This window comes from Arvicanthis niloticus, chromosome 1 (genome assembly GCF_011762505.2).
Source record: "Arvicanthis niloticus isolate mArvNil1 chromosome 1, mArvNil1.pat.X, whole genome shotgun sequence".
Classification (NCBI taxonomy): domain Eukaryota; kingdom Metazoa; phylum Chordata; class Mammalia; order Rodentia; family Muridae; genus Arvicanthis; species Arvicanthis niloticus.
Window position 1 is genome coordinate 110923810 of NC_047658.1, and position 25764 is coordinate 110949573.

The 25764-nt window shown below is 47.2% G+C and overlaps 1 protein-coding gene and 1 long non-coding RNA gene across 14 annotated transcripts in view; one reads left to right on the forward strand and one right to left on the reverse strand.

Moving 5' to 3' along the window:
• The window catches only part of Ppfia1 (PPFI scaffold protein A1), a 72984-nt gene that overhangs the window by 6898 nt on the left and 40322 nt on the right, over positions 1-25764 (reverse strand). For 3 of the 13 annotated variants that reach the window (XM_076914344.1, XM_076914322.1, XM_034524473.2), the window contains 13 exons: positions 24133-24268; positions 22035-22258; positions 20845-21076; positions 18806-18835; positions 16160-16311; positions 15028-15200; positions 14598-14691; positions 8423-8504; positions 8131-8331; positions 5692-5754; positions 5191-5217; positions 1525-1703; positions 1336-1433 (listed from right to left, as the gene is read on the reverse strand). In XM_076914344.1, coding sequence (XP_076770459.1) covers positions 1336-1433; positions 1525-1703; positions 5191-5217; positions 5692-5754; positions 8131-8331; positions 8423-8504; positions 14598-14691; positions 15028-15200; positions 16160-16311; positions 18806-18835; positions 20845-21076; positions 22035-22258; positions 24133-24268 — 1691 coding nt within the window. The remainder of the gene's footprint in view (positions 1-1335; positions 1434-1524; positions 1704-5190; positions 5218-5691; positions 5755-8130; positions 8332-8422; positions 8505-14597; positions 14692-15027; positions 15201-16159; positions 16312-18805; positions 18836-20844; positions 21077-22034; positions 22259-24132; positions 24269-25764) is intronic. The other 10 variants (XM_034524558.2, XM_034524480.2, XM_034524543.2 and 7 more) reach the window with 8 other exon arrangements.
• Positions 9655-16316, forward strand: LOC143434721 (uncharacterized). Its single transcript, XR_013104447.1, has 2 exons — positions 9655-10510; positions 15821-16316. It is a non-coding gene; the product is annotated as an uncharacterized LOC143434721 (long non-coding RNA).

Here is a 25764-nt window from a genome sequence, read left to right on the forward strand (position 1 = left end):
GCCCTACAGGCCTTCCTACAGCTGGATCTTATGGGAACATTTTCTCAACTGAGGCCCCCTCCTTTCCAATGACCCTAGATTGTGTCAAGGTGACATGAAACCAACTAGCCAGCACATGATGCGAATATCTTCAATGTTTGTCTCATTTATCTTCTTAAGACTAGGTCTCATTTTGGAGCCTCAGTTGGCCTTGAACAAACATAGTCCTTTTTGCCTTAGCTTCCTGAGTGCTGGGGTCACAGACATATGTCACCATGCCCAGTACTCACAGAGAAACTAAAGACATTCTCTAGCACAGAGGCTCTGAAGGCTACACCTTTAACAGGTACAGTACTGCATTAGCACTAATGGAGAGCTAAAAATAGTCCGTCTAAACATATGCCCAAGCACTTCCAAAGACAGTTCCTGTCAAGTGCAGGAAGCCAGAGGGTCCCAGAGAAGAATTCAGCAGATTCAACATTCTGCCCCCAAATGCTGCTCTGAAAAAGAGGCCATTCCCAGGACTCAGGTAACAGCACAGGACAAATGCTGCCCTTCAAATGTGCAGTTTTTTTTCTCTTTTTCTCTTTTTGTTGTTGTTGCTGTTGTTTGAGACAGGGTTTCTGTGCAGTCTTCATCGTTCTGGAATTCACTCTATAGACCAGGCTAGCCTCAGATACATACAGCTCCTCCTGCCTCTGCTTACTCAGGAGTGCTGGGATTAAAGGTGTGCACCACCACTGCCTGGCTACCTCTTTTCGTATTACCTTTTTCGTATTTTGTTTTTCTTATTAAAAACAACATTTCTAGGGCTGTGGTGAGCAGCAAAGAGATTAAGTGACAGAGACTAAAACATCTAGTGCCCACTCAGCTCAGAACCACTGCTAAAAATCATCAATGACTTCCTGACTTCTGAAACTGTCTCTTCAAGCAAGTAACTGTCTCCATCACTGGGGCTGCAGCAGGGAAGAAAGCCCTAGAGGAGAGCAGCCACACTACAGCCTGCTCTGCTTCTGTATGCCCTTCCCCCATCCATGCTGCTATCCTCCAAGAGCAGACTGAGGCCAGCCTTGGGGCCTCCTACCTTTCCTGTAGGATCAAGACCCTTGTGTACCCCACAGCTAAGCATGCCATACTTATCCCAGAGAGTATGCAGCACTCATCACTGTTCTGCAATTTTAAATGTCAACACACAGGACACATATAACCAAAGAACAACATACTAATGTCACAGGAAAAGTACCAATACCAATGCCAGTGCCTCCACCTAGAGCCTTTCAGGATTCCTCCTAGTGCTGCTTGGCAGGTGCTCCACCCCACTGAAGCTGGAGACCAGTGCCCAGGCAGGGAACTCACCTCTTGTCTCATTCTGACTCTCTTCTCTTTTTCTTTCTAGTTCTTTTCGGTCATAATTCAACCTTCTCAGGCACATGATTCCACACTGGAAACTGTTTCTGTTTACAGAGGCACAATAAAAAGAGATTATGTGGAGCTCGCAACAGGGCAAGCCTCAGCCAGAGAGAAGCGTGGTGAGCATCCACTTGCCTGTGGAAGCTGTCGACCATCTTCAGCTGCCCTCGCAGGTCTTTCTTAGTCAGGTGGTCCAGCATCCGGGCATCCACAAGGCACTCCATGAAGTAGCTTCGGTACTGCGGCAGGCCCAGGCTGGGCAGCCACTCATTACCGATCCACTCGTGGTTCATGTCCCCATATGCTAGTGTCTGCTTTTAGTAAGTGGGTAGCATTAGTTATGAACTTCAAATCTCCCATATTTTCTGAAGACTAAACTAATGACAACATTGGACTTAGTAACTCCTGGGTGATCCATCTCCCATCCCAATATTAAAAGTTAGAAAGACTTCAGACAAAAGGAGTCATTCAAAGTCCAGGGCTCACTGCTGAGTTAACCTATCGAAACACGCCCAAGGAAACCACAGCCGACTGCAGAGCCCCTTCTGAACAGCTGTTAATGCAGCAACTAAGAATGACCACGACTCATGAACAAGTTTGAAGGGCGGGTTCAACTTGACCCATTAAAATTATATCTGGCTAATTCTGACCTTGGTTTTAACACCTTTTCATAAATAAAATGTTTATTTAAAAAGCAGCAAAAGTTGATTAGAAAAAAATTTATTAGCTAACAGAATTCAATGAAGAAAAAGAAAAATATACAACTATAAACAAGACAGACATAAATACTCCTTCCAACCAAAAGCACAAAGGAGAGGAGTGCCATAAAGCCGCTCTTCCTTGAAAAGACTTAGCACAGTGCAGATCGAAGCAGCAATTATCAATTAACTTGGTCTACTTATGTTTCCAGAATTCTGCACCTGACACTGCAACACTTCCCTTCTTCTTCTTGAGAGGGTACTACCATAGTGTCTAAGACAAAATGCAGAGCCTCACACTCCATCCCACCAGCCTATGTCATCCTGGAGGCCACTATCTCAAGGATGGCACATCACAGTCAACTTTCTGGGCTGCTCACAAGTCATGAGTGACAGTCACACAGACCCGTAACACATTCAGAATGTGTTTGGCTTGGTGTGGTGCAGACTAAATCAGGCCTCATGTACAACATGGCCACAGAGCAACACCCCAGTTCTCAATATGCTTAGAAGCTAAACTGCACAGTATTTTCTGACTCAAAAAAATAAATCAGAATCTGTAATTCCAGTACTTATGAGGCTGAGGTCTGAGGACTTCTGCAAGTTGAAGGTCGGCCTGGGCTACGGAGCAAGATCGAGCTATAAAGATAGGTGGAAAAGATAGAAGAAAAAGGAAACCAGCAACTGGCCAAATACAGGGTCACATATCCATAGTTCCCCTACCTATTCAATAGGCCAAGATGAGATGGCCATTTAAAGCTGAAAGTCAGAGGCTAGCCTAGGTAACGCTGCAAGACTCTGTCTCAAAGGGATAAAAAATGGCTAAAAACACCAAAATAGCTTCCAAACATTTGTAAATTAACACACACTTCCAAAATAACAGTGCAAGAATCTGTAATGCCATCAAGTCAATCAACAACATACTAAAATAAGACCTGATACTGAGAGGCTTACTGTCATGGGAGCACAATCTGGATCAACATTTGGGGAAGTGAACAGTGGAAAAGCATAATACTATAAAAGACACAGAAATACCTGTAAAAGGCTCCCCCTTCACTGTGGAGAACTCAGCATTCTGGGAATGAAGTAAGCTCACCTCCAAACAGCACAGAGCACCCGAGAAGGGGAAGAACTGACTGTTCATCCACAAGTGCGGCTGTGTCCTCTCTAACTACCTGACTGAACCACCAGCACCAGGCAAGAAGACACACAGAGCCAGTGAGCAGGGAAGGAAGTCAGTCAGGCCTTTCATTCACAAAGGACAGGACCAGCTGAGGCAAGAAGCTGCACAACAGCCCCCAGGCCAAGACACAGGTTGTGCTAGGCAGTATAAACAGGGAGGGACCCATTCCTACAGACTAAGAACCAACTGGAAACCTGGGTTAAAATCATCACTTCTAATGACTCAACAGGTCTGTCCTGCGGAGATGAACAGGGAGAGAGAACAGGTGACTTAATGCTGGGCAATGAAAGCAGCCTCCCTCCACTGTTCACCTGCTCCAGCCAAGGCAGAAAGAATGAGTCAAACCCAACAAGGACACTGAAGCTCTACTGAAAGAACGATTCTATTACTGTCCCTATGCACTCTGAATCACCACAAGATGTCACTGTCCATCAGCACAGGGACCCTCAGCTATTTAGTGGCCTGGCTCTGCCTTCTTTGAAGGGCAGACTGAGGAAGATCCTATAAAGGAAGGGCACTGTTCCATCTGAATGCTTCCTATGCACACCAATCACTTCTTTGTGGTGGCTGCTGCAGAGAGGGCTCAGGCCAGGGAGCCCTCCTTTTCTCCTGGGATGCTGACATAACCTAGGAAAGAGAGGACACACAGAGCCAGATGCCCTAGGACAGAGGAAAACTCTGCACAGCGCAGACACAACCCAGACTCAGCAAACTTAGGCTACAAAGAAGCAGGATCATGGCCACACCACTTGTTGATGGTTCTGCAGTGTCCACAGGCTATCCTGCGAGGGAGAGCAGGCTGAAGCCTTTGCCTAACAGTTCAGTTGGGAAGAGGATTGTGAAGGAGTGATACAAGCCCCTTCTTTCACACTCTGCTGCAAAGCATGCTGCTCACACTTCCTAGCCTGAAACATGCATCTATTTCTACAAAGAACTGGAATCACTCTGCATGAACATGTTCCCTGCGATGATTAGAAATTACCCAGCTGCCCATCCTGTAAGGAGCTGCTAGCCAGGCTGAGTAATGTTAGGGAGAGGCAGAGCACAGCAAGACCGGTGGTCCAGAGCCAGTGTCTTTTTTTTTTTTTTTTTTTTTTTTTACATCACAACGACACCGGTATAGAGGGAGGCAGCTGCCTGTGGCTGAGAAAACTAAGAATATTACTTGTCCAGGTCCACAGCTCAGCCTCAGCAATGAATGCTGCTAAAATCCAGGGATGGGAAAACCGTCATTCATTTGAGCTGCCCAAATGTGGGGACTGAGAATGCAAGCACAGTGAGAGAGAGGGCTCAGTGGGCAGAGGCACTCACCAGCAAGCCTGAAAACAGAGTTCCATCTCTGGAAGCCAGATGGGGAAGAGAAGCAACACTCCTGCGTTGCTCTTTGACCTCACTATGGCATGTGCACACAGGACACAGATAAACACAAGTACCCAAATGTAATCAAAATCTTAGCAGGAAAATGCAAATGCCCAGTGTTCCCCAGTGAGATCTTTAAATCTATGCAGCATTAGGGCAGCACTCAGTAAGACACCAACAGAGACACAGGAAAGGCATCCTTGTCTTTGAGGTTTGCAAATTATTTCACACTTTTTCTACCAGGGAATCTTGAAACTAAAGTCACTCCAGCAGGGAATTCTGTGCACACTTTTAAAAGGTGTGGGTTCCTGTGTGAGGGCCCCCACACTGACAGAAGCCTGTGCTCATAAAGAGCCACCACAGAGGCTCCTGTGAGAATGTTCAAAGTTGTCCATGAGACGTTGCTAAGCCTGCTCTGGGCTTGGCTTGTCTGAGTTTAAATCATTAACCACACAGAGCAGACTGGAATTCTAATCCAGAAAGACAAGTTCCACACTTCCCCACCCCAGACACTTTCTGTGGCCACACAGTGAAGGTAGGTAGGTAGAGAAAGACGCCAACCTGAGCCCAGCTTCCCTCCTCGTCTTCCTGATGTTACACGGTTAGGAAGGCAAAAGAACAAACCGTTAGTGTTTGTAAGTTATGGTAAGGCAAGCAGGCAAACGTGGATGGTTGGACATGTAAGCATGCTGGGATCGCAGCAGCATGCAGTCTGTGCAGCACCAGCAGCCTGGGGTTTTCATGCAAGAAACACAACCTTTCCATGCCAGCATATCAATAAGAGGGAAAAGCTGGGTTCCACTATCACAGTGGGGTGCTAAATTGAGCTCTGTCCCCAGGGCAAATTAATTCTATCTAAATGAGCATGTCTCCAACTGTAAAATCCTGGGAAGAAAAAAGTAAAGCAAAACAAACTCCAGTTTGTACACTTAGTTGATAACCTAAGAGGGAACATGTCTGTGAAACAACTGAACATTAACATTTCATTCCCAACAGAAAGGTCAAAGCCCAAGCTGGTCTGACACAGCACGTGTCCTGCAAACGCAGGCTGCAGTGACTAACCGTTTGTGGTGAGGCTGTGAGCGTTTCCATCTCTTCATGTGTCAACCAGACATTTCCTGTGGTCTAAGGTACCCAGTGCACCAGCCATATCCCAGGGCCAGGGAAGCATGACAAAGAGAGGGCACACAAATAAACTTCAGGCACAGGAGCCTGAGGCAAAGGCCACTCTTCACAGAAAATGATAAAAAGCCACAATCAGCCCAGCCCTCCTGCTGGCAGCTACACCGTGCCAGCAACTGCTCAACATAGAAGAACTCATAGCTTCTAGGGCTGGGCTGTTGTGTCTGCCCCTGAGGTGTATTAATAAAGAAAACAACGTGCATTTTAAACTTCTAGAAATGTTGGCTCTCTCAGAACTCTGCTCACTATCTTACAACAATCTCACTGGACTGGAGGTGGGGCTCAGAGCTGCCTATCAGTGCTAGGCCCTGGGTCTCATTTATCTCCAGCACTTCCTAAAGGAATCCCTCCAACAAGCAGCCTCATTCCAACAGCAGCAGAAGGCCCCTCTTCCAGCTGGCAGGTATACACCAGGGGACTAGCCCATACAGGCCAAAATTAACCATACCATGTCCCGGTTGCCTCCTTGTCACAGCTAGAGACAGGATCAAAATCTACATGCTTGTTACTATAAGCTCAAGGGAGGAATCTATGCCAGTACCCGATAGTATGGAGGCAACACTTCCAAGCTAAGATGGTGGGAGCTCCCCATACAAGCATAGCTGAAGAAGACTTTGGAGGGGCCTCAGTGAACACGCCTTTCTGACATGAAACTACTAGGAAACAGGAGGGTTTGTGGCAACAAATACCATTCTCTGGATAAGAGCTCTGAGCCACAGCTGAAGACAGAACCCAGGGTTCATCCCACAGAGAACAGAAAAACTTCACCACCTTAAATTTGAGTTGGAGTGTGGCCTTAAGCTGTTGCAGAAAGGCATCTCTCAAAGATACTTCAGAGTTTCAGCAAAGTCAGGAGTACAGCCATGTCTGGCTTTCCCCCTTGGTTAATTTTTACAGAGAAAAATTACTGTCTAGTGAAAAAAAAAAAAAAAAAAGTGCATTCTCTGGTGACCAGGACAATGGGTGGCAGCAGCTATCCCTCACTAGCACCATCCAAGGTGCTCTGCAGAGCTAGCACTCCAGAGACAATTCGAGCAGCTCACTCCTTACATGCTGCCACCGAGCCTGTGCGGAACAGAGTTCATAGACTGAGGAGGAAAGGGGCTGGACACCAGTGAATTTTAATTCAGCAAACTAAGTCTGTGTTCTTCCCTTGTGCTAGACAAATGGCAGGGAAGGAGCGCTCCTCCTGTCCACACCCTATCTAGAGGGAGCACTGCAGATAAAGAGGCACAATCCCACCTCTGCAACAGACCAGCCATAGGCCCAGACCAGCAGCCAGCCCTGTAGAGTCAGAGGGCCTGGATTCCTACTGCTGCACTGTGAAGAAGTCACGGGGTGTGTGTGTGACCTGCTCAGCAAGCTGCTCATTCTGTGTGAATGCAAATGAAAGGCAAAAGGCAGGAGGAGCAAGTATAGAGTACACCCTTCCTCAATTCCTGCCCAGAAGCCACCAGGACAACAGGGACAATAAGTGCATGTGAGGGTTTGTTCTGTTTTTAAATTACTTATTTTTACTTTTATGTGCACTGGTATTCTGCCTGCATGTATGTTTGTGTAAGGATGCCAGATCCCTTGGAACTGGAATTACTGACAGTTTGTGAGCTGCCATGTGAGTGCTGGGAACTGAACCCAGCTCCTTTGGAAGAACAATCAGTATTCTTAAATGCTGAGCCGTCTCTCCAGCCCCACATGTGAGGTGTTTTTGTTGTTGTTGTTGTTGTTGTTTTGGTTTTTCGAGACAGGGTTTCTCTGTGTAATCCTGGCTGTCCTGGAACTCACTCTGTAGACCAGGCTGGCCTCGAACTCAGAAATCCGCCTGCCTCTGCCTCCCAAGTGCTGGGATTAAAGGTGCGCGCCACCACCGCCCGGCTACATGTGAGGTTTTTAAGAATCAATTTCTACCTTTAAACACCTTTCTTCTTGAGGTTTTTCTAAAAAAGCTTTTATTTTTTAACTTGAGTGGGATCTCAATATGTTATCACTGCTGGACTCAAAGCTCTGATCCTCATACTCCCATGAAATCAAATGGGCCTCACACTCAACTTCAGCCAAACTTTCACGAAAACCTTTGTCCAATGCCAGGGATGAATCCAGTATCTTTCACATGCTAAGCAAGTACTCTACACAGAGCTATACCCTAGCCCAAAAATGCTTGCTAGTCTCGGGTCATCTAATTCTTATAAGCAAGTTCTAAGGCATCTGCAGCCATGTTTTAAATGAGACCTTCTGGGGGTTGCAGGTTCAATGGTCTGAAGCCTTCCAGGAGACAGTCCTTCCTCCCTGAGCTTACGTAAGAGCATGTAACTAGAGACTTACCGTCCTAGATGTGGGTGGGGCAGAAGGGCTAGTCAGTGACATTATCTCTTGAATGGCCAGCCGCAGCTTCAGTCTGTGCAGGGGGTTGCTGATGCCAATCTCCCGCTGGATCTCAGTGTCTGACAGGGCTGACATGATGGCACCACTCTTGACATTTGCTCGGCAAGCAGCCACATACCAGGCAGGCATCCCAACCCAGAGCTAGAAATGAAGACAAGAAGGCCAGAGCATATCAGGCAAGTGTGAGAGGTCTTAGTGAGCTCCTATAATGCAGCATGTGAAGAGGACTCACCTCCAGCCACACCACCACTGTGGGCCCATCCCACTGTGCGAAAGGCAAACCTTGCCTGCGGGCCTCCTCCAGCAACTCATGCCTAGGAGGGAGACACATTCAAAAGAACCAGTTAAGTAGGCCTTGGACAAGTTTCTAAATACAACAGGTGCTCACCACTTTCCTCCAGTCTCTAGCTACTGGTACCACTCATAGCACACTAGCTGTTGTTTACTGAGCCTTTATCCCCAGAGAATCCTACCTTCTCTCAAAGAATGAGCACCAGCCTGAGTGACACCCAGTAGTCCTCAAACCTAGTTCATGTAGCATGAGGGTGAATTGTAGGCACCACACCCTTTACCTTGGCCACAAAGAGAGCACATGCAAGCAGATGGATACCTAGTGCTGTGTGTCCTTAAACCTACGAGAATGGTACCCCCAAAACTGCAGGTAATGGGGTGTGCCTTTAATCCCAGCATTCAGGAGGCAGAGGAGGGTAGATCTCTGTGAGTCCAAGGCAAGCCTGGTCTACATAGTGAGATCCAAACAGCCTGAGCTACATATAGAGACCCTGTCTCAAGAAACAAAACAGAATGGTTTGAAGACCTGGGGAGCCAGCACAGTGGACAAACTGCATCCTAGCACACATCAGGTGTGGCTTCTATCCTCACACACAGGTTCTTTCTCAAAATTACATTTCTCACTGTGTGCGCGTGAAGTAGCCAGAAATTCCAGAATTTTTTTTTCTAAAGACAAATACTTCATGTGAGATGCAGATCTGCCAAATCAAAGCAAACCCCTAAATCCTGACTCCATGGTAACCGCCAAGAGAGGAGCTTTCCCTCCAGTTACAATGTCACAGACAGCTTCAAGCCTGCCTTCTTCAGTCACTGTTGGCTCCTATGGCCAATGGCTACTTTCTGTCACTGCCTGCTGGCTAGGGGCAGATTCTCAGGGCAGCAGCACTTCTCAAGAAGAGAAGAGACTTCTGATCTGAGGAACAGGGCTATTCAAAAACCAGAAGAGACAGACAAGAGTGCTCATGTGGGGCTCAGGAAGTGAAGGTCTGTGGGACCAGCCTGGCTTCAGGAAGAGAACCAGTGTCTTGGAGCACTCGGTGACTGGTGAACTTTCTGCTTCCTCAAAGACAGCTAGTGTCACTTATCAGAACAAGCAGAGAAGCCACAGGAAGCAGCACTGTCACTTCTTGCAGATCATCCCCAAAAGATAGAAACTCTGAGGACACAAGGCAGTGACCATTCTGGGTATGTGGCCTGGCCACGAAGTATCTAAGCTAAGTTCATACTGAATGGACTAGGTCTTCCTCAACTGAGACGTTTGCTAAGACTTCGGCTATCAGTAGTAACAGATCCAAGCAGAGAACAGGTAGCTAGCTAAGCAAGCACACTGCAGCCCTTGGTGGCTACCTGGAGTCTGCTGCACCCTTGGGGTACCCTGAACTCCCTCCAGCATTAGAAAAAGCCTTTGCTGGTTCTTAGAGCCGTGTAGCAGCAGGAACAGTGTTGAAGCAGTAGGACATGAATTAGGAAGCAGTAAGACAACACTAAGGACAATCAATCATAAAAAGCAGGACCTAAAAAGGTGACTAGCTAGCACTGGCTTCCCTCTGCCTCCTTAGCCTTCCCTATTGGGCAGTTTGTAAGCTTATAGCCCAAACACAGCCATGACAAGGCTTGCACATTTGAGTCTCAGATTTCTTGAGGGGTGCACATCTCTCACCAATCATGTGTCATGGGACATAATGTCAGAACTATAGACACGTAAAGTTTGCTGACTTAATCCCAAGATATCTTGTGAGAACAGACTACCTCCTTCCTCTCCACTGCATGTGGGAATGGGCTGACCCCTTGATCTTCACAATACCCTCCTAACTCCGCCAGTTTCCCATGCAGGACTTCTGCAGACTCAGACTGCCAACAGTCACTTTCTAGCTACAGAGCCATTGAGCCTTTCTGTTATAAAAGTAAATGTGGTAAGAGGGATGTGACAGTTCATGCTTATAATCTCAACACTTGAGAAGCTGAGGCAGAAGGATTGTCATGAGTTTGAAGCCAGCCTAAGCTACACAGCAAGACCCTGTCACAAAAGGTAAGGAGGACATTTAACCCCCACTGATATTTCTTTTTTCTTTGAGTTTTTTGAGACAACTTTCTCTGAGTGTAACTCCAGCTGTCCTAGAACTTGCTCTGTAGACCAGGCTGTCCTTGAACTCACAGAGATCCACCAGCCTCTGCCTACAAGGTGCTAGGATTAAAGGCATGAGCCACCACACCTAGCCACATTTATTTTCTTACTAGTCAATTTTCCAGGTGACAAAATCTTTTTTAGCCAGTGGCCCCAAACCTTAAAACACAGTGACAAAAACAAAAATCTTTAAAAAAAAAATCTTTCTTGGGGTGTGTCTGTATGTAGTGTGTGTACATATGTGTAGTATATGTACATGTATGTGTGTATGTATGTATATGGAACCTAGAAGTAGACTTCAGGTCGTCCTCAGTGGCTCTCCACCTTACTTTTTTGAAACAGGTCTCTTACTAAGTCTGGAGCTCATTGAATGGCTAGACTAACAGACTAGTCACTGAGCTCCAAGGACCCACCTATAATGACAAGTTTGACAATTCTGGGTTTTGGTTACTTTAAAAAACACAGAAATATTGTAAGTATATGCTTTTGTTTTAATCCCAAAAATTATATTGTATGGGGATGTAAGGCTGCTTTGTAGCAGTTATGATCTGCCTCGTGCTCTAGCAGAGGCATGGTTTTGCCAACTACAGATAGTTTCTGGGATTATATGACATTTGGAATCCCAGGAATTTTTCAGAGGGTGTGTGTGTATATCCCTGATAAGCAGGGTTGGTCATTTAGAGAAGCTGTTTGTAGTTAGTAGTTGTGCTCAAAGAAGAAAAAAGAAAAAATAAAGTAGACTTAGGGATCTCTCTCTCTCCCCTCTATCCTTCTTTCTTTTTTATCTAGTGATAGGGGATGAAATGGGGGGTGGGGTGAGGTAAAGGGTGGAAAAAAGAAGACTCAACAAAGTAGCTAAGACTGGATATATCCACCTGTCTCTGAGTCCCCACCACACACAGATTTCACGTGATCGCTGGAGATCCTATCTCAAGTTCTCATGTTTACACGACAGGTACTTATAGACTGGGTATCTCCTCAGCCCAAGAGAATATCTTCTAAACGGCCTACATAGCTGTCTGTACCTCAGGTCTAAGAGCCAAGAGTGTCAGACTGTTTGGAGGCATGAGAGAAACAGTGCTGACCTGGGGCCACAGGTGCTTTCAGCATCAATCCCACAATCCCTGACATGGCACCAGGGTAGCAGAGTTCTCTTCCTGGCTGTGAGATGTAACAGGAGTACAAATCTATAATCCTCCTGTCTCTGACTCCCTAAAACTGGAATTGTGGACATGAGCCACCACGCCTAGCTCCTAAATGTAAAATGGCTGCTGTAACACCAACTCATGGAGAAGAAGCACTGCCTTTACAACTAGACCTGGAGGACTGAGGGTGTGGCTCTGCAGCACAGTGCTGGCTAAGCAATCAACTGAACCTTGGCCTTCATCCTCAGCATTTCAAAGGCAAAGCAAGGAAACAGCGGCAGGAAACTGGTAGAGTTTTGAAAATGCACTCAATTCTATGAGGAATGGCCCATGTAATAAGGACAGGTCCCAGGGATTAGATGGAGCTTTTTGGTCACCTACTCCATGATACCAGTAAGCAATGCAGCTCTCCATACTCCACACTCAACTAATTTTATTTGCAATATGCCAGCACTGTCCCATTGAGGCTCTGAATGAAGGCCAAGGGGCCCTTCTTCCCTGATACCAGTCACTGCAAATGTCTGTATCATATGAGCAAGCTAGGAGTCCTAAGGACATCAGTGACATCATTCTGACAGGGAAAGGACACAGGCAAAGACCCTCTGAGAAGGTGAGCATTGAGGGTAAGCCTGGTATCCTTAGGAGCATCCCACAGCAAGAGTGCCCACGCCATCCAGTTCCCCACTTGTGAGCACACCACAGCACCACACAGAACTGGGAATGCCCTGAAGTTTGTGGCTTTGGACACTGAGGAAGGGAGGAAAGCCCCTGCCCTAAACATGCTCAGCAAGTTCCCAAAGCATGAGAGCATTTACTAAGCAAATTTGCCAGGTAGGTCCTTGCTAGCTCTCGCCCGTCTGATCCTTAAGCCAGGGACTGGCCACAAGAAGCATTCCTGAGAAATGAGTCTGAATCTTCAATCACACACTCACAACATACATTATACACGTTCAAGACAGATCACAGGTCTGCCCTTCTGCACCCTACGATCACATTCAGAATCACAAGTAAACTGAAACATTGGGGAAATTTAGACCATTTTCTTTCAAATGGAATATAAAACCTCTAGAAGGAGAAGAATGTGGTGACACAGCTGCTAGGCTACACACAGCCTTGCTGTTTTCATTATGGTGTGTGATGTGAAATGCAACACACTAGTAGAATCTGGGGCATAGAAGTTTCCCAGTGTTGTTCCAGGAGACAAGAGGCTGTTTTAATACCAAGTCTCATATTGCCAAATGGCAACTCCCAAGATATCTCAAAACATTTTACTCAGTTCAAAGACAGCAATATTCCAGATCAAATTTGGATGGTAAGAGGTTTCTAAAAATTTCCATTTGCAGAGTCCTGAAGGTTAGGGAGACCATAGCACTGCTAGTGGAGCCTGGTTCTTACCTGGGGCACTGACAGGAAGAGCTCATGACTGGCAGTCTCAACAGCAAGGCCAGCACCAGCCCGGGTGCAGTGCACTGTCTCTAGAGCACTCAGACCCTCTGCAGAGCCACCCAGTCAATATAGGCTCAAGGCCTCTTTCTCCTTCTGAGTTCAGCTGTCACTTCTGGTCTACACCTTCTGCCTGTTCTGTGCACTGTTTCACCCTATCTGCCTGCCTCCTCTAGTCTTTCAAGACTTAGTACAGAATTGATATTTAATAGGTTACAAATTTTTTTTTCAAGATTTATTTATTCATTTTATGTATATGTGCTCTCTATCTGCATGCACACCTGCCCACCAGAAGAGGGCATCAATTCCATTACAGATGGTTGTGAGGCACCATGTAGTTGCTGAGAATTGAACTCAGGACCTTTGGAAAAGCAGTCAGTGCTCTTAACCACTGAGCCATCTCTCCAGCCCCAGGTTACAAATGCTTAAGTATGTCTGTGATAAAAGATCACAATCTACCAGAAAACACAGAAGGCCATTCACATAAACCCAAACAGTAACTGTGGCTCCTCTGCAGCTCAGTTGTTTAGGACTATTTGCAGGGCTTAGACCTATTTGAAACTGGGTCTCATGTATCTCAAGCTGCCCTTGCACTTACTATGTAGCAGAAGATGACCTTGAACTTCTGATGCTCCTGCCTCTACCTCTGGGATTTGACATGTGCCACTATGCCCAGTTTCTATAGCGCTGGTGAGGGCCCATGACTTTGTGCATTCTAGGTTAGCACTCATATCCCAGAACAGTTATCACTCTTTTAAGATGCCCACCATCCCACTTAATACTTGGAAAAACTATCCAGGGTGAGCTGTTATGACTTTTATCTTACAGATGAAAATAGGCTCAGGGGACAGGATTCCCCAGAACCACAGAGCTGACCAGAGCAGGGCAGGATTCAGACTTAAAGCAGGGTTCTGGAGCATGCTATCTCACTAGGATATTTCTCACAGTGGCAAGAATCTAGGCAAATACCTTCTATGTGTCAAAAACGTTCTCTGCTCCAGGAAGTGTGGGTTAAAAAAGGTTGTAGTTGTTGGTGTGTGTGTGTGTGTGTGTGTGTGTGTGTGTGTGTGTGTGTTAGAAGGGGGTATGTGAGTATGTATGTGTGTATATTCATGTATGTGGGTACATGCAGAGGCCAGAGCTAAACATCAGGCATTCTTCTCTATCATTCTCCACACTACTTTCTGAGACAGGGGGATCTCACTGAACTTGGAGCTTGTCCATTTGGTTAGACTGGCTGGCCAGCAAGCTCCAGGGATCCTCCTGTCTCCACCTCTCCTCCCCTTGGTATGGAGTTACTTCTTCAGAAGGCTGTGCAAACATACAGTTGTGTACAGAATTTGAAACCTAAGCACCATTCACCCCGGAGATTGCCTTTTATGGAGACACAATGAGAAGCTTACTTTTTCTGAAGTTTACGGTTTTTCTCAGCTTGTCCTCCCAGTTTGCTGAGTCCCAAGGCATCTTGAGATGAGTTCTCTGTCTCTGAAACACCAGCTACAAGGAAGCAGAGGCCCCAGAGTAAAGTGAATTAATATGGCAGAGTTAAGTTCAGATCTGCTCTCTAAAGGCAGAGTTAAGGTTAAATACTCAGGAGCTAGTTCTGACCAAATAGCCCAGTAAACTGCTTAAGACAGGACACTTGGTATATCTGAACTGTATATATGAACTGCTAGCCATTGCTGTTTGGGTCATGTATCTGCAGACTCTTGAGATTCCCACATTCCCTAGAGATCATCCAGTAGCATGGTGGCATGTGGGAGACGGCAGACCCAGAAGGCACCCAAAAGCACCCCACACCTTTGTTAAAATGCTTACTGCAAACCTACCAACCTTGCCCTGGTGACTCCTTGCCCAGTGGACCAGGCCGGCCCTTTTCCTTCTTCCCAAACAAGCGGCCAATGGAGGATTTGATGCCCTTCTTCTTTGGGGCTTTGTGGAGAGAGTCCTGGCTACTATTACTGCTGCTGGGGTTGCTCACGGGACCATCCTGAGAGCCTGTAGAGCTTTAAGGAAAGAAAATGGACTTTTACCAGGAGCTGTTATCACAATACAGGAGGTCTGTACCATAACACGAGCACTGCAATACTTTCCCGGATTGTTTTTGTGACAGGCTTTCACCCTAGCCTAGGCTAACCTGGAACTCATGACAACCTTGCCTTAGCCTTGAAATCACCAAGCTTACAGCCATGAGTCACAACACCCAGCAGACACTACATTTTTAATAACTGCCCCTCAAAGTTCCTAAGATGCATCTAATCTCTCACTGTATGCTGTGCAGTGACACAGGCTGCTGAAGATGCTGAGAATGAAGGTGGGTTCTGAAACCCCAGCTTCTTTGGGACTTGATATACCTCTTAAGAGGAGTCCTGGCCTCTAACTAGATGACAAAGGAGGCCTAGACTCAGACAGAGAGAGTTGCTTGCAGGCCAGCAAGTGAGGGAGCAGCAGAAAGGAGATGCCCATGGGGACCAGTCAAGAATGATGTTTCCTATCTGCAGAGCTGGGTGAGAGCTACCATTCAAATGCCCTCCCCAACCCTACTCAGGACAGCACAGAAACTCTACAAATAGCCATGTAATGACTGTCTATCTCAGCAACTAATCGGCTCCTATTTTTCTGACAGGAAGCATTAATAAAGAAGTGCGGAAACCATGGACTGTCCAGCAATTGGAGACCCATGAAGGCCAGAAAACAGGAGAAGCCAGGCTGTTGGTAGAGCAGCAGCATCCAGAACCACACAGGCACCTGTTTGTGAGCAAGGCTGTGAGGTCCTGGAGCACCATTCTTTACAATGTTCCCCAGACAGGACCTTCTGCTGGAAACTACCTGGGGCCATGTCAGTAACTTCAACTGAATAACCTGAAACTCTTTTATGTTTTTTTCCAGGTTATGGTTAATATTCTTAAACCCCAGACAAGCACAGCTCCAAATAGGGGCTGCTGTCCTCAGCCCCACTCCTTACTTCCTCAAGTCCCTGATGTCCTCATGGCTGACCGTGTGCAGGGCGCCCTTGTGCATCCTGTCTAAGCGCAGGGGCCTCGGGGAGGAGGGGGGAGAGGTTTCACATTTTATCGTTGTCTTGTCGTCTCGTACCTCTTCTCTGGAAGCTGGCAACTGAGGGAAAGATAAGGGCAAGAACAGTGAACAGTGCACTAAACCTCAATTTAAACATCTACAAGCCACTTTCTGCTAGCACAAGAGGACAGACAGTTTATTTGTAGTTTTATTTTGAGATGGGACCTTGTGAGCATTACCACTTCAGCTTCCCCAGTGCCTGAGTTACAGGAGACACCACTGTACATTTTAGTTCACACCATCTTGAGGGCTGCTGTCCAGAAGGGAACCAAACAGCATAAAGCAATGTAACTCACAGCCTATCTCCCTGGGGAAAGTATGGAGCAGGCAGGCACAGGACACTGACAACTCCTCCCGGGGGTAGTCTGGGGACATCAGAGGCCAGTGCCCAACAAGGCAGCCGAGACCTGATTCATGTTATCAACCTCATTCTAACCAACACAACAGGGCAATCAGCTGTCACTGACCAGGAGTTCTAACAGGCCACTCCGAGGGAACACTGAGGAAGCAGATTCTTCCCCAGCAAGTGGCCAGCACCTTCCTGTCTGGGGCTTGGGAACACACAGAACAGCTTGAGATCATGAGCCACATCCATGTACATGGTTGCGTTTCTGGATGTTTGGACTACAGCTATATGTGCAAATACATATGCAGTTTAAGACCTTTGGTTTAGATAAAATAATCCTGCATACAGAGGCTCCACGGCCATGAACAGCTTCACCCAGCCATGGATCCGCCTGCACTGTCTAGTCTCATGAAGCCCAAGAGGACTGGCAGCTGACTGCTGGAATGGCACTAAGGGGCACTGGTCCCACCGGAGCCCATCTGCTCAGCGTCAGGCTGCCTCAGCTCAGGACACTCACTGTCTAGTAGCAGACACACTCTACATCTCCCTATCTAAGATGATCTCAAAACAGCAGCGGACATCGTAAGTCTGAGGCAGGCTCTGAGGAGCACATGCTAAGCGTGCAGGAAGCCAAGATTCCATCCTTCTCCCTAAAGATACCATGGCTAGAAACTTTGGAGGAAATGTTAACGGCTAAAAATGCAATCAATGTTTAAAATACAAAGCAAAGAATGAGCTCGGGAGCTATCTGTATGCTGGAGACATGCGCTCTCATATTCTTGAACAGAACCTTACCCCACAACAGCTCTCAAGCTGGTCCCAAAATCCTGACAGAGACTCACAAGTGGGCCCTCTGTGCTCTTTCAAGAAGGGGTGGCACTAGGACTCTTCAAGGACTCATTGAACCAAGTAGGGAAGTGACCTTCACTTGCCAGTGATAGCAAAGGAGAGGAAGGGTACATGCTAGTGCAGCATCTAATGCAAGCCTGGCTCTACAGACCAGGTCTCCATGCTCAAGAGGAGTGTGGCTCACACACTGCTTCCTCACTGACACAGCCAGCTGGGCTGAGACGATCACCATGCAGGGCAACTGGAGAGTTATGTCACTGTAGGCACCTTGTGTGGCATGGTTTCTTTGGTTGGGGACAAGGGGCAGGGAAGGGGTGGTTTTGCTTTGTATCCCAGACTGTCTCAGAACTTGTGACCTTCCTGTTGTGCATGGGCACTGTTAGAACAGCACAGATACATAGCTTTTTTTTTTTTTTTTTTTTTTTTTAAATTTAAGAAAAAAAAAAAAAAAAAAAAAAAAAAAGACAATAAACCACAGCACCATCAGGGCAGGAGGGGTGGAAATCACAACTACTCCACTGTGCAGCCGCTGCCTAGGAAGTTTGGTGACAGGGCAGGGCTCATTGACTGGAGCATGGAAGATCAGAGGTAGAATGTATCAACCACTAAGAGCTACTGCCAGCTCTTCCCAACTTTGTCCAGCATGATGCATACACACCAACTTCTGGATACAGGGAAGCTGACAAACAGCCCAAGAGTTTAATAAAAAAAAAAAAAAAAAAAGTGGCTACCAGCTCAGCTTTTGAAATCAGACAGACCTGAACACACGCCTGTGCCCTAGACCATGAAACAGATGCTTCAGCTCTCACACTGATGAATGGAGTAAATATGATGACCTGTATCCCACAGAGATGCATGCAATGGTTCCAGCTCTTGGGAGGCTGAGGGAAGCTATGAGTTCAAGGCAGATCTAGGCCACCCAGTGAGTTCGAGGATAGTCTGAGCCACGAAGACCTTCTCTCAAAGAAACAAAATTGTTAAATAACAAACAAACAAACAAACAAACAAAAACAATGCCTTGGCCACACATTAGACCTATGGCTGGCATGAGCTCTCTGTAGGCCAGCCCCAGCCTTTCCCAGAGCACACCTCTGCAGCTCTGCCTCAGGAACTCCCAGTCTCAATTCTGAACAGCAGACAAGCATGCAACGATTAGACACAGATGCTTCTGCCCCAGTGTTTCAGGGGAGGCTTCCCACATGACCACCATCATGACATGCAGAGTCAGACTAAACACCGCTATGAGATGTGCTGTGAGATGTCAATTACTTCTCGTCACATCACAGTAGTGTGTTACTCATGGAGACACAGGGTGTGTAAGGTCAGCAAGTGATTTACCTGTCTCCGGTGCTTCCTTAAGTCACTAGGCTGACAGATGCGTGTGAAGAAAGGAGAGAGAGAGCAGGTTTACTACACATGTGGGGGGAAAGACTCAAGGACCAGTGAGGCAAATTTGCTAATAAGCAGGGCCAGAAGGACAGACACGGGTTAAGCACTGAGAGGAAAAATCACTGAAAATAAATATTCCTAAGACAGTTAAAAATAATGCAGGTTAAATGTATTTTAGAGAAATTTTATATAAAAGATGCAGGTTTCCCAGGAGGCAACACTAGTTATTACTTGGCTGAGTCTGAACATAGGAATGCATTAAAATCCAGCGGACTTCACTGAGCCAGCAGCCTCTGCAGCTAGTTACAAACACACTGGAATGTAGTAATTCCTCCAGGAGCTGGTACATTATCTGATATAAAGTCAAACAAACCTGTTTTGAGTTAACCATCTACTGTACATTAATGTAAAATCCCTACCTAAAATATTATTTACAATTCTTCAAAACCCTGTTGATTGTTTAAAGCAGTAAGAACAAAGGTTCCCCTGTGAGAAAATGTATGGAATAGTGGGGTACCAGGGAGAGCCTTTACATCTTACAGTATACACAGCTTCTGATGAGAGTTCATCCAAGACAGCAGCAGGTAGCTGAGAGCCATGTGACACTAGAACCAAAAGGGGCTGTGCCTGTGCACAGCTCCCATCAGTACAGGAGGTACTTCACACAGGACACTCCCCTGCAGAATCAAAGGTCACACCCCACTTCCTGCCTGTGGATTCACACAGTATACACAAGTAACAGAACAAATTTTTAACATGAAAAAGCCCAATAATCCATTCTTCCAGCATATTACAGCAGATGTGCCCTTGGGTGCCTGGTCATCTGCAGGAGCTGGAGGACTGTCCCAGCATACAGTGCTAGTTGGGCAGATAGATAGGAATCTGGGGTCAGGATGATATGGAAGCAAACTGACAGTCAGCAGCTCTAAGCTGAAGGAAGACACACAGCTATTCCTAAAAAGTGTTTGGAAGGAGAATGAAGACACAGACCAGGCCATGAAAGGTAACATACCTACTGCACTAATGACACTTACTACACAGTGCATCAAAATACAACAGCCCACACTATTGAACATGCCATTAAAGTGATTCTACCATTTAATTACATGGCCACTGCCAATGCCCTGGAAACTGCAAATGCAAGCAGCAGCAAAACAAGTGCAGCGCAGCAGGTGGCTCTCCGGACTACACAAACATACCCTCAACGCCACTGGGTATCCTGAGATCCGCACACCTGGTTACAGAATTTCTGTGACAACAGTGCCCCAAACTGACCAGTAGTCAAGATGCTCATCAGTTCTAGTGCCATAGCCAATGGGTCTTCTGAGTGGCCCTTGTGCCTCTGGGCTAGAAACATGCCTCCAGTGAAAGGCTAAGGGACTCCTTTATACATTTTTTAAAATGTGTTGGGGATGGAAGCCAAGCCTGGCCCAGGCTAAGCAGTGCTCCCTCTACCGGCCTCCATAACAGGCTTTCCACACCTCTTCCCACATATAACACCTCCCCAGTTACTTCTGCTGCAAACAGGGAGCACAGCCCCTTCTAGCTGGCATCAGTCCCCTGCCTAGCATCCCACAACTAAGTGGTAATGTGCTGGCCTGCTCACTGAAGTATTATATGAAACTACATAATATATATATGTATATTATATTTTATATGGTTTTATATTATAATTTATACAATTAACTTGTTACACACACACACACACACATATATATATATATATATGTTAATTTACAATTTTACATTACCAATTAACTAAACACTAGTTAACTTAAAAAAAAAAAAAAAAAAAAAGACAGGTTCTCTCGATATACTCCAGGCTAACCCAACTCACTACACATAACAGGTTAGACTCAAACACACAGAGATCACCTGCCTCTGTCTTTACTCTTACAGCTTTTATAATCTGGAACCTCTTGGAGGAAGATGTGATTTCCACGTGTAACCCTTCCCCAGCAGGCTGAAGTAAAAAAGGCCCCACTTACCAGAGTCATGACACCCAGCCTGTCCACCTCCCGGGCAGGACTGTGAGGGACCCTTCTTGGTGTGGACCGACCACTGCCTGGAGGAGAGGAGCCAGCAAGAGAGGAAGCAGGGTAGGGGGGAATGGAACTCATTGATCTAAAACGACCAAGATTGTCCAAGCTTCCACTGCCCACTCTGCTCTCGATCTCCTCGGCACGCTGCTCTGTATTCTCCTTCTCTTCTTGTATCAACCTAAAATATAAACAAGGCCATACTGCATCAGGAAGCCCTGTATGTGTGTAAACAGAACAAGCCAAGTCCAGCTGGGGTAGGGATCTTGTGTGTGAGCCTAGCAGCTGGAGGCTACAGCAGGAAAAAAGTGCCTTCAAGACAAATCTGAGATACATCACGAGACCCTGCATGTAACAACAGAACACTGGTGATGTTAGCATTGTCAGACTGCCCCCCTCCACTGATAGCTGCAATGTTCCTGTGCTCTTACTCAGCACAGATAAAGGTATGTTAAGCACTGGATGACAAAAGAAAACCCAACTGCTTCTGGTCCACTCTGTTCCTTATTCCCTCACTTCACACACCAGCATCCTACATGCCCTATGTCTGTCCATCGAGGAACAACTCTCAGTAGCAAGGGAGTAATCTAGGCCCTGTCTCTCTATTCATGGAAGGACCGAAGAGTTTTATCTCCCCCAGTGTGGCGCAGGGAAGGGGGTAGGCTGCCAGAGGCAAAGGCTATCTCAGAACCCCAAATGCTCTGCTGTAGGAGGCTGTAATGGGGATGTTGATTCCAAGTATGCCATGCTTCCCAAGAAAGTAACCTCCTGCCAGATTCCTCTCTTGGGTTTTCAAGTGTACAACATCCTAGGCCTCATCATAACATTCCTACCCCTGTACAGCATCTACCCCAGTCTCCTCTGGCTGCCTCCCAGTCTCCTTCCTTCCACCCTCGCACCTTCACAACTTCTATGCCAATCTCATCCCCATCTTCTTCTACCTTTTACTTTCTTGTTTGCTGCTTTTATTTTGAAACAGAGTTCCATGTAGCCCAGGCTGGCCTCAAAATTACTTATAGTCTAGGCTGGCCTTAAACTACTATTCCTCCTGCTTCCACCCCCAAGTGCTGGGACAGATATACGCCATCAAACCCTGATACTTCCTATCCTGTGTCCCCTATATATACACAGATACATACCTGATCTCTTTGTTGATAGCATCCAGTTGTTCCTGAAGCATCATGGCCAGTGTCTGGGCATCAGCCTGCCCACTGGGTGACAGCAAATCAACTGAGCTGAGCAGAGTATCTCGGTCATCTTCACCATCAGACACATCAACATCACTCTCAAATGCCTGTGCCACATTTGCCAAGACGCTGGCTTGTTGGGCCCGTTCCCAGTCCTGTTCATTGAGGGTCTGCACCTACCAACAAGAATACTATGTCTCAGCAGGCAAGAGTGACAACAAGTACCCTACAGGCAGGAAAAGCTGCTATCAGAAATGTAAATATTTTAATAGAGTCCAAGGCTCTGGGAAGATGCCTATGCACCTGAGCAGCTGCTGCTAAACAAGAGACACCTGACAGACAGGAAGGCTGGGCACTGTGGAGCACACTTGTAATCAAAACACCTGGAAGGCAGATGCAGAGATGGGTGTAGATTTGGCAACCAGACTGGGCCCATGCTGAGCCTGTCTCAAAGTGAGAAAGCAAGCACTTATCCTATGATAGTAATGCCTCAGACATTTAGCATCTATATTCAGGTCCCCCACTTTAGTGCAAATTAAAAAGGAAGCCTAGAGCACATTGAAGGGGCGTGCTCAACTACCATAAAATGATGCTCTAGGTATGAGCTTCCCAAGCCTGGTATTGATAAGCACCAAGAAAAGCCAGAGGAGGAAAGCAAAGCAGGCACCTGGACACAGCCAGTGGCCCATGATGGAGTTTCCAGGGGAAAGGGCAGTACAGAGAAGAGCCCTGTTGTGACCACTGCCCACTACAGCCAGTATTAAATCCACTGGTGGTTAATGAATGCTTTCCCCTTTCCTCCAGAAGACTACATCCGCTGTGGCACCCTCTCTCAGCTGGTTTATCCCAAGATAAGAACATAGCCCCCCATCTCTCATCTTGAAACAGACAGAGACAGGAAAACCTTACCCTGCCCCAACCTCCTACCCAACATCCCACTTCCTTGCTCACCAGCAAAACCTCTCCAGCAACTGCCCATCTATCTCTGTTCCTTACTCTCCACTCCCAAGGGTTAAAGAGGGCAGAGCACCTTCCTCCATAAGAGCTACTCCAAGGCAGTGGCAATCAGCCCTTACCAACTGCCTTACCCTTTGTTCACCTGCTTGCCCATGCTGTCAGCAGGCACAGGCACAGGCACAGGCACAGGCACAGGCACAGGCACAGGCACAGGCACAGGCACAGGCTTGGCTGTGGTCCTCCCTAGACAGGCTTCTCATGTGAGCCCAGGACCCACCCCTCCTGGCTTGTCATTCCCCTAGCCTGTAACACTCACAGTGACAGCCTAGCTACTCTAAAGTCCAGGTGTCCACGGTACCCATTTCCTGCTTCTGATCCTTGGCATATACTCCAGAGATTTGAAAACAAACTCCTCTCTTCAACTGGAGGACAACTCTTATGGGTCCCATGTGGGGACAGACCATGACTCACAGTAATTGAGAAAATATGCCTGACACCTTCCCAGACCCAGGTAGTGAAGGACCTGGGCTTCCTCCTGGCTTTCTTCAAATGTGAGCTTGGGAGAAGTCGATGCAGGTCCATCAGCAAGGGCCTCTGGTAGACACTACATCCACATTGGCAAAACTTCCCCATTTATAAGCACCTGAGTCCCTGAGTCATGCTGCCTCTGAGTCCTGAGGCCTATGAAGTACATGTCACCATGATATCAGCATAGAACGTCATGGCTCTGGCCACAGAGCACTACCTAGGTACATACTGTACTGTTCACTGCTGCAGCTGTGCACTTCTCTTGACCTCATGGCAATCCTCCTGCCTCAGCTTCCTGAATGCCAGGACTATAGATATGTGCTGTGTCACCACATCTGGCCTCATTTATTTTTATTTACTATTTCAAGTACGTACTAATTAGCATCAACTTAAAGGATATCTTATCAGAAATTCTGTTCTTAAAGAGAGAACTAAAACCAAAAAGCAAGCATACCCTAAAAGCAAGCTCTTAGCCAGAAAAGCCAAGGAAAGGAACATGGGGGAAGAAGGAGACCGAGAGTCTGTCCAAGAGGAATAGGTGACGTTCCGCAAGCGGAGGCCTTGCCTTGGAGGGCTCGTCCCGCAGCGCTGCCAGCCGGCCCTTCTGGGGGCGCCGCAACACTGCACTGGTGCTGTAAGCATCCACATGCCCGTCTGCCACAGAGAACCTGAAGTCCGGGACGCTGCCCAAATGGGGTCGGCTGAAACATAGGAAAAGGTAGGTAATCAGAAGGAAGGTGTCAAGTTGGAAAGGTCTCTGTGCAGAGTCCCCATAGACCAGTCTGAGAGCTCCTGACTACCCAATTCTGGCCAGGAAAACCCACCCAGCTACTACACTGGAAGGAGGAATGGGTGTGAACATCTGAGGCTCACTTGAGAAGCTCCTCCAGGGGAAGGTCATGCAAGGATGTAGCCATCACCTGCTATGTGGCTTTTCTGCTGTACCAAGTTCAAGCTGCTGGTCACAGCATTCCTGGGAGTAGGTAAAAGTTAGGACTTAACACAGTGGTGCACAGGGTCACAGGACAACACCCTGGGTTGAAGAAAACTCTAGAAAAAGTAACAGAGCTGAGGAGGACCTGAGCACTAGCTGTTCCTGTAGCCAACATGTAGAGGAAGCAGAGCAGCAGGAGCCTGGGCTCAGCAGTCACTTGCCCTCCTCCCAGCGCTGCCCTAAATCTTCCCGGGAAAGAAGGTAGACACCCTCACTTCAGAACTCCTTCAGAGAGAACTCAGGGAACTCCCCCTGGAGCTGCACAGGGGACCAATGGGACTTCACAACTCAGCCCTTTGGCAGCTTTAAAGATGTGAGATTCATGGCTTCCTCTTTAACTCCGCTTCTCTCCCAACTCCCTCACTTCTTATTCCTCAGGAACCTACTCTGCTTCAGCATGACTCCAGTCGGAGTTGCACGCTGAGGAGCTGAGCACAACTCCATGGTAACTGCAGGTGACTCGGATCTGGGGGCTGCTGGCCCTCCTGCTCCCCATGCTGTTTTCAAGCTTACTTCCCAACTCTCTCCACTCTGTGGGGCAGATCACAGCAATGTGACTTACTTCACTGTCAAGTCCTATGAAACTAGCCAGTGGTCCCACTGTGTCTGAATTCCTCCTTCCCAGGGCAGGGCCACACCCCTGCAAACAGGCCAGCAACTCTCTGTTCCACCCAATGTCTCAAGGGCAAGAAGGAAGATAGCAGGGCTCCCAGAGCCAGTCACCCTCCTCTCCTATCACCTGACCTAACACCGCAGGCTAGAAAACATGAACATACTTCCTCTATCTTAAGTCCCCTTCAGCTCCTCTCCTTCCCTTCACACCTAAAACTCCTTTTTGAAAAAGTCACACATTAGCCAGCTGTGATGACACATACCTGAATCCTGGCATTTGGGAAAGGTGGGAGTGTCATGAATTTGAGGCCAGTCTGGGTTACAACAGGAGACCTTATTTCAATTTTTAAAAAAAAAAAGTGGACTTGCTTTGTGGACACTGTGCACTTGCTTGCACAAGAGAGCAAGCTGCTTACTGGCTCCCAACAGCAGGTCTGTTGCTGCCACAGTGATAGCATTAGTCTCTCCATCACTTTGGCCATGACTGCTCTATCCCATGGCCCTTGTCATATCTTCCAGTGCAGTGACCAACCTGGAGACTCTCCCTCTTGCTTTGCACTGAGGGTTTCTGGATCTATAAGGGCATCTTCT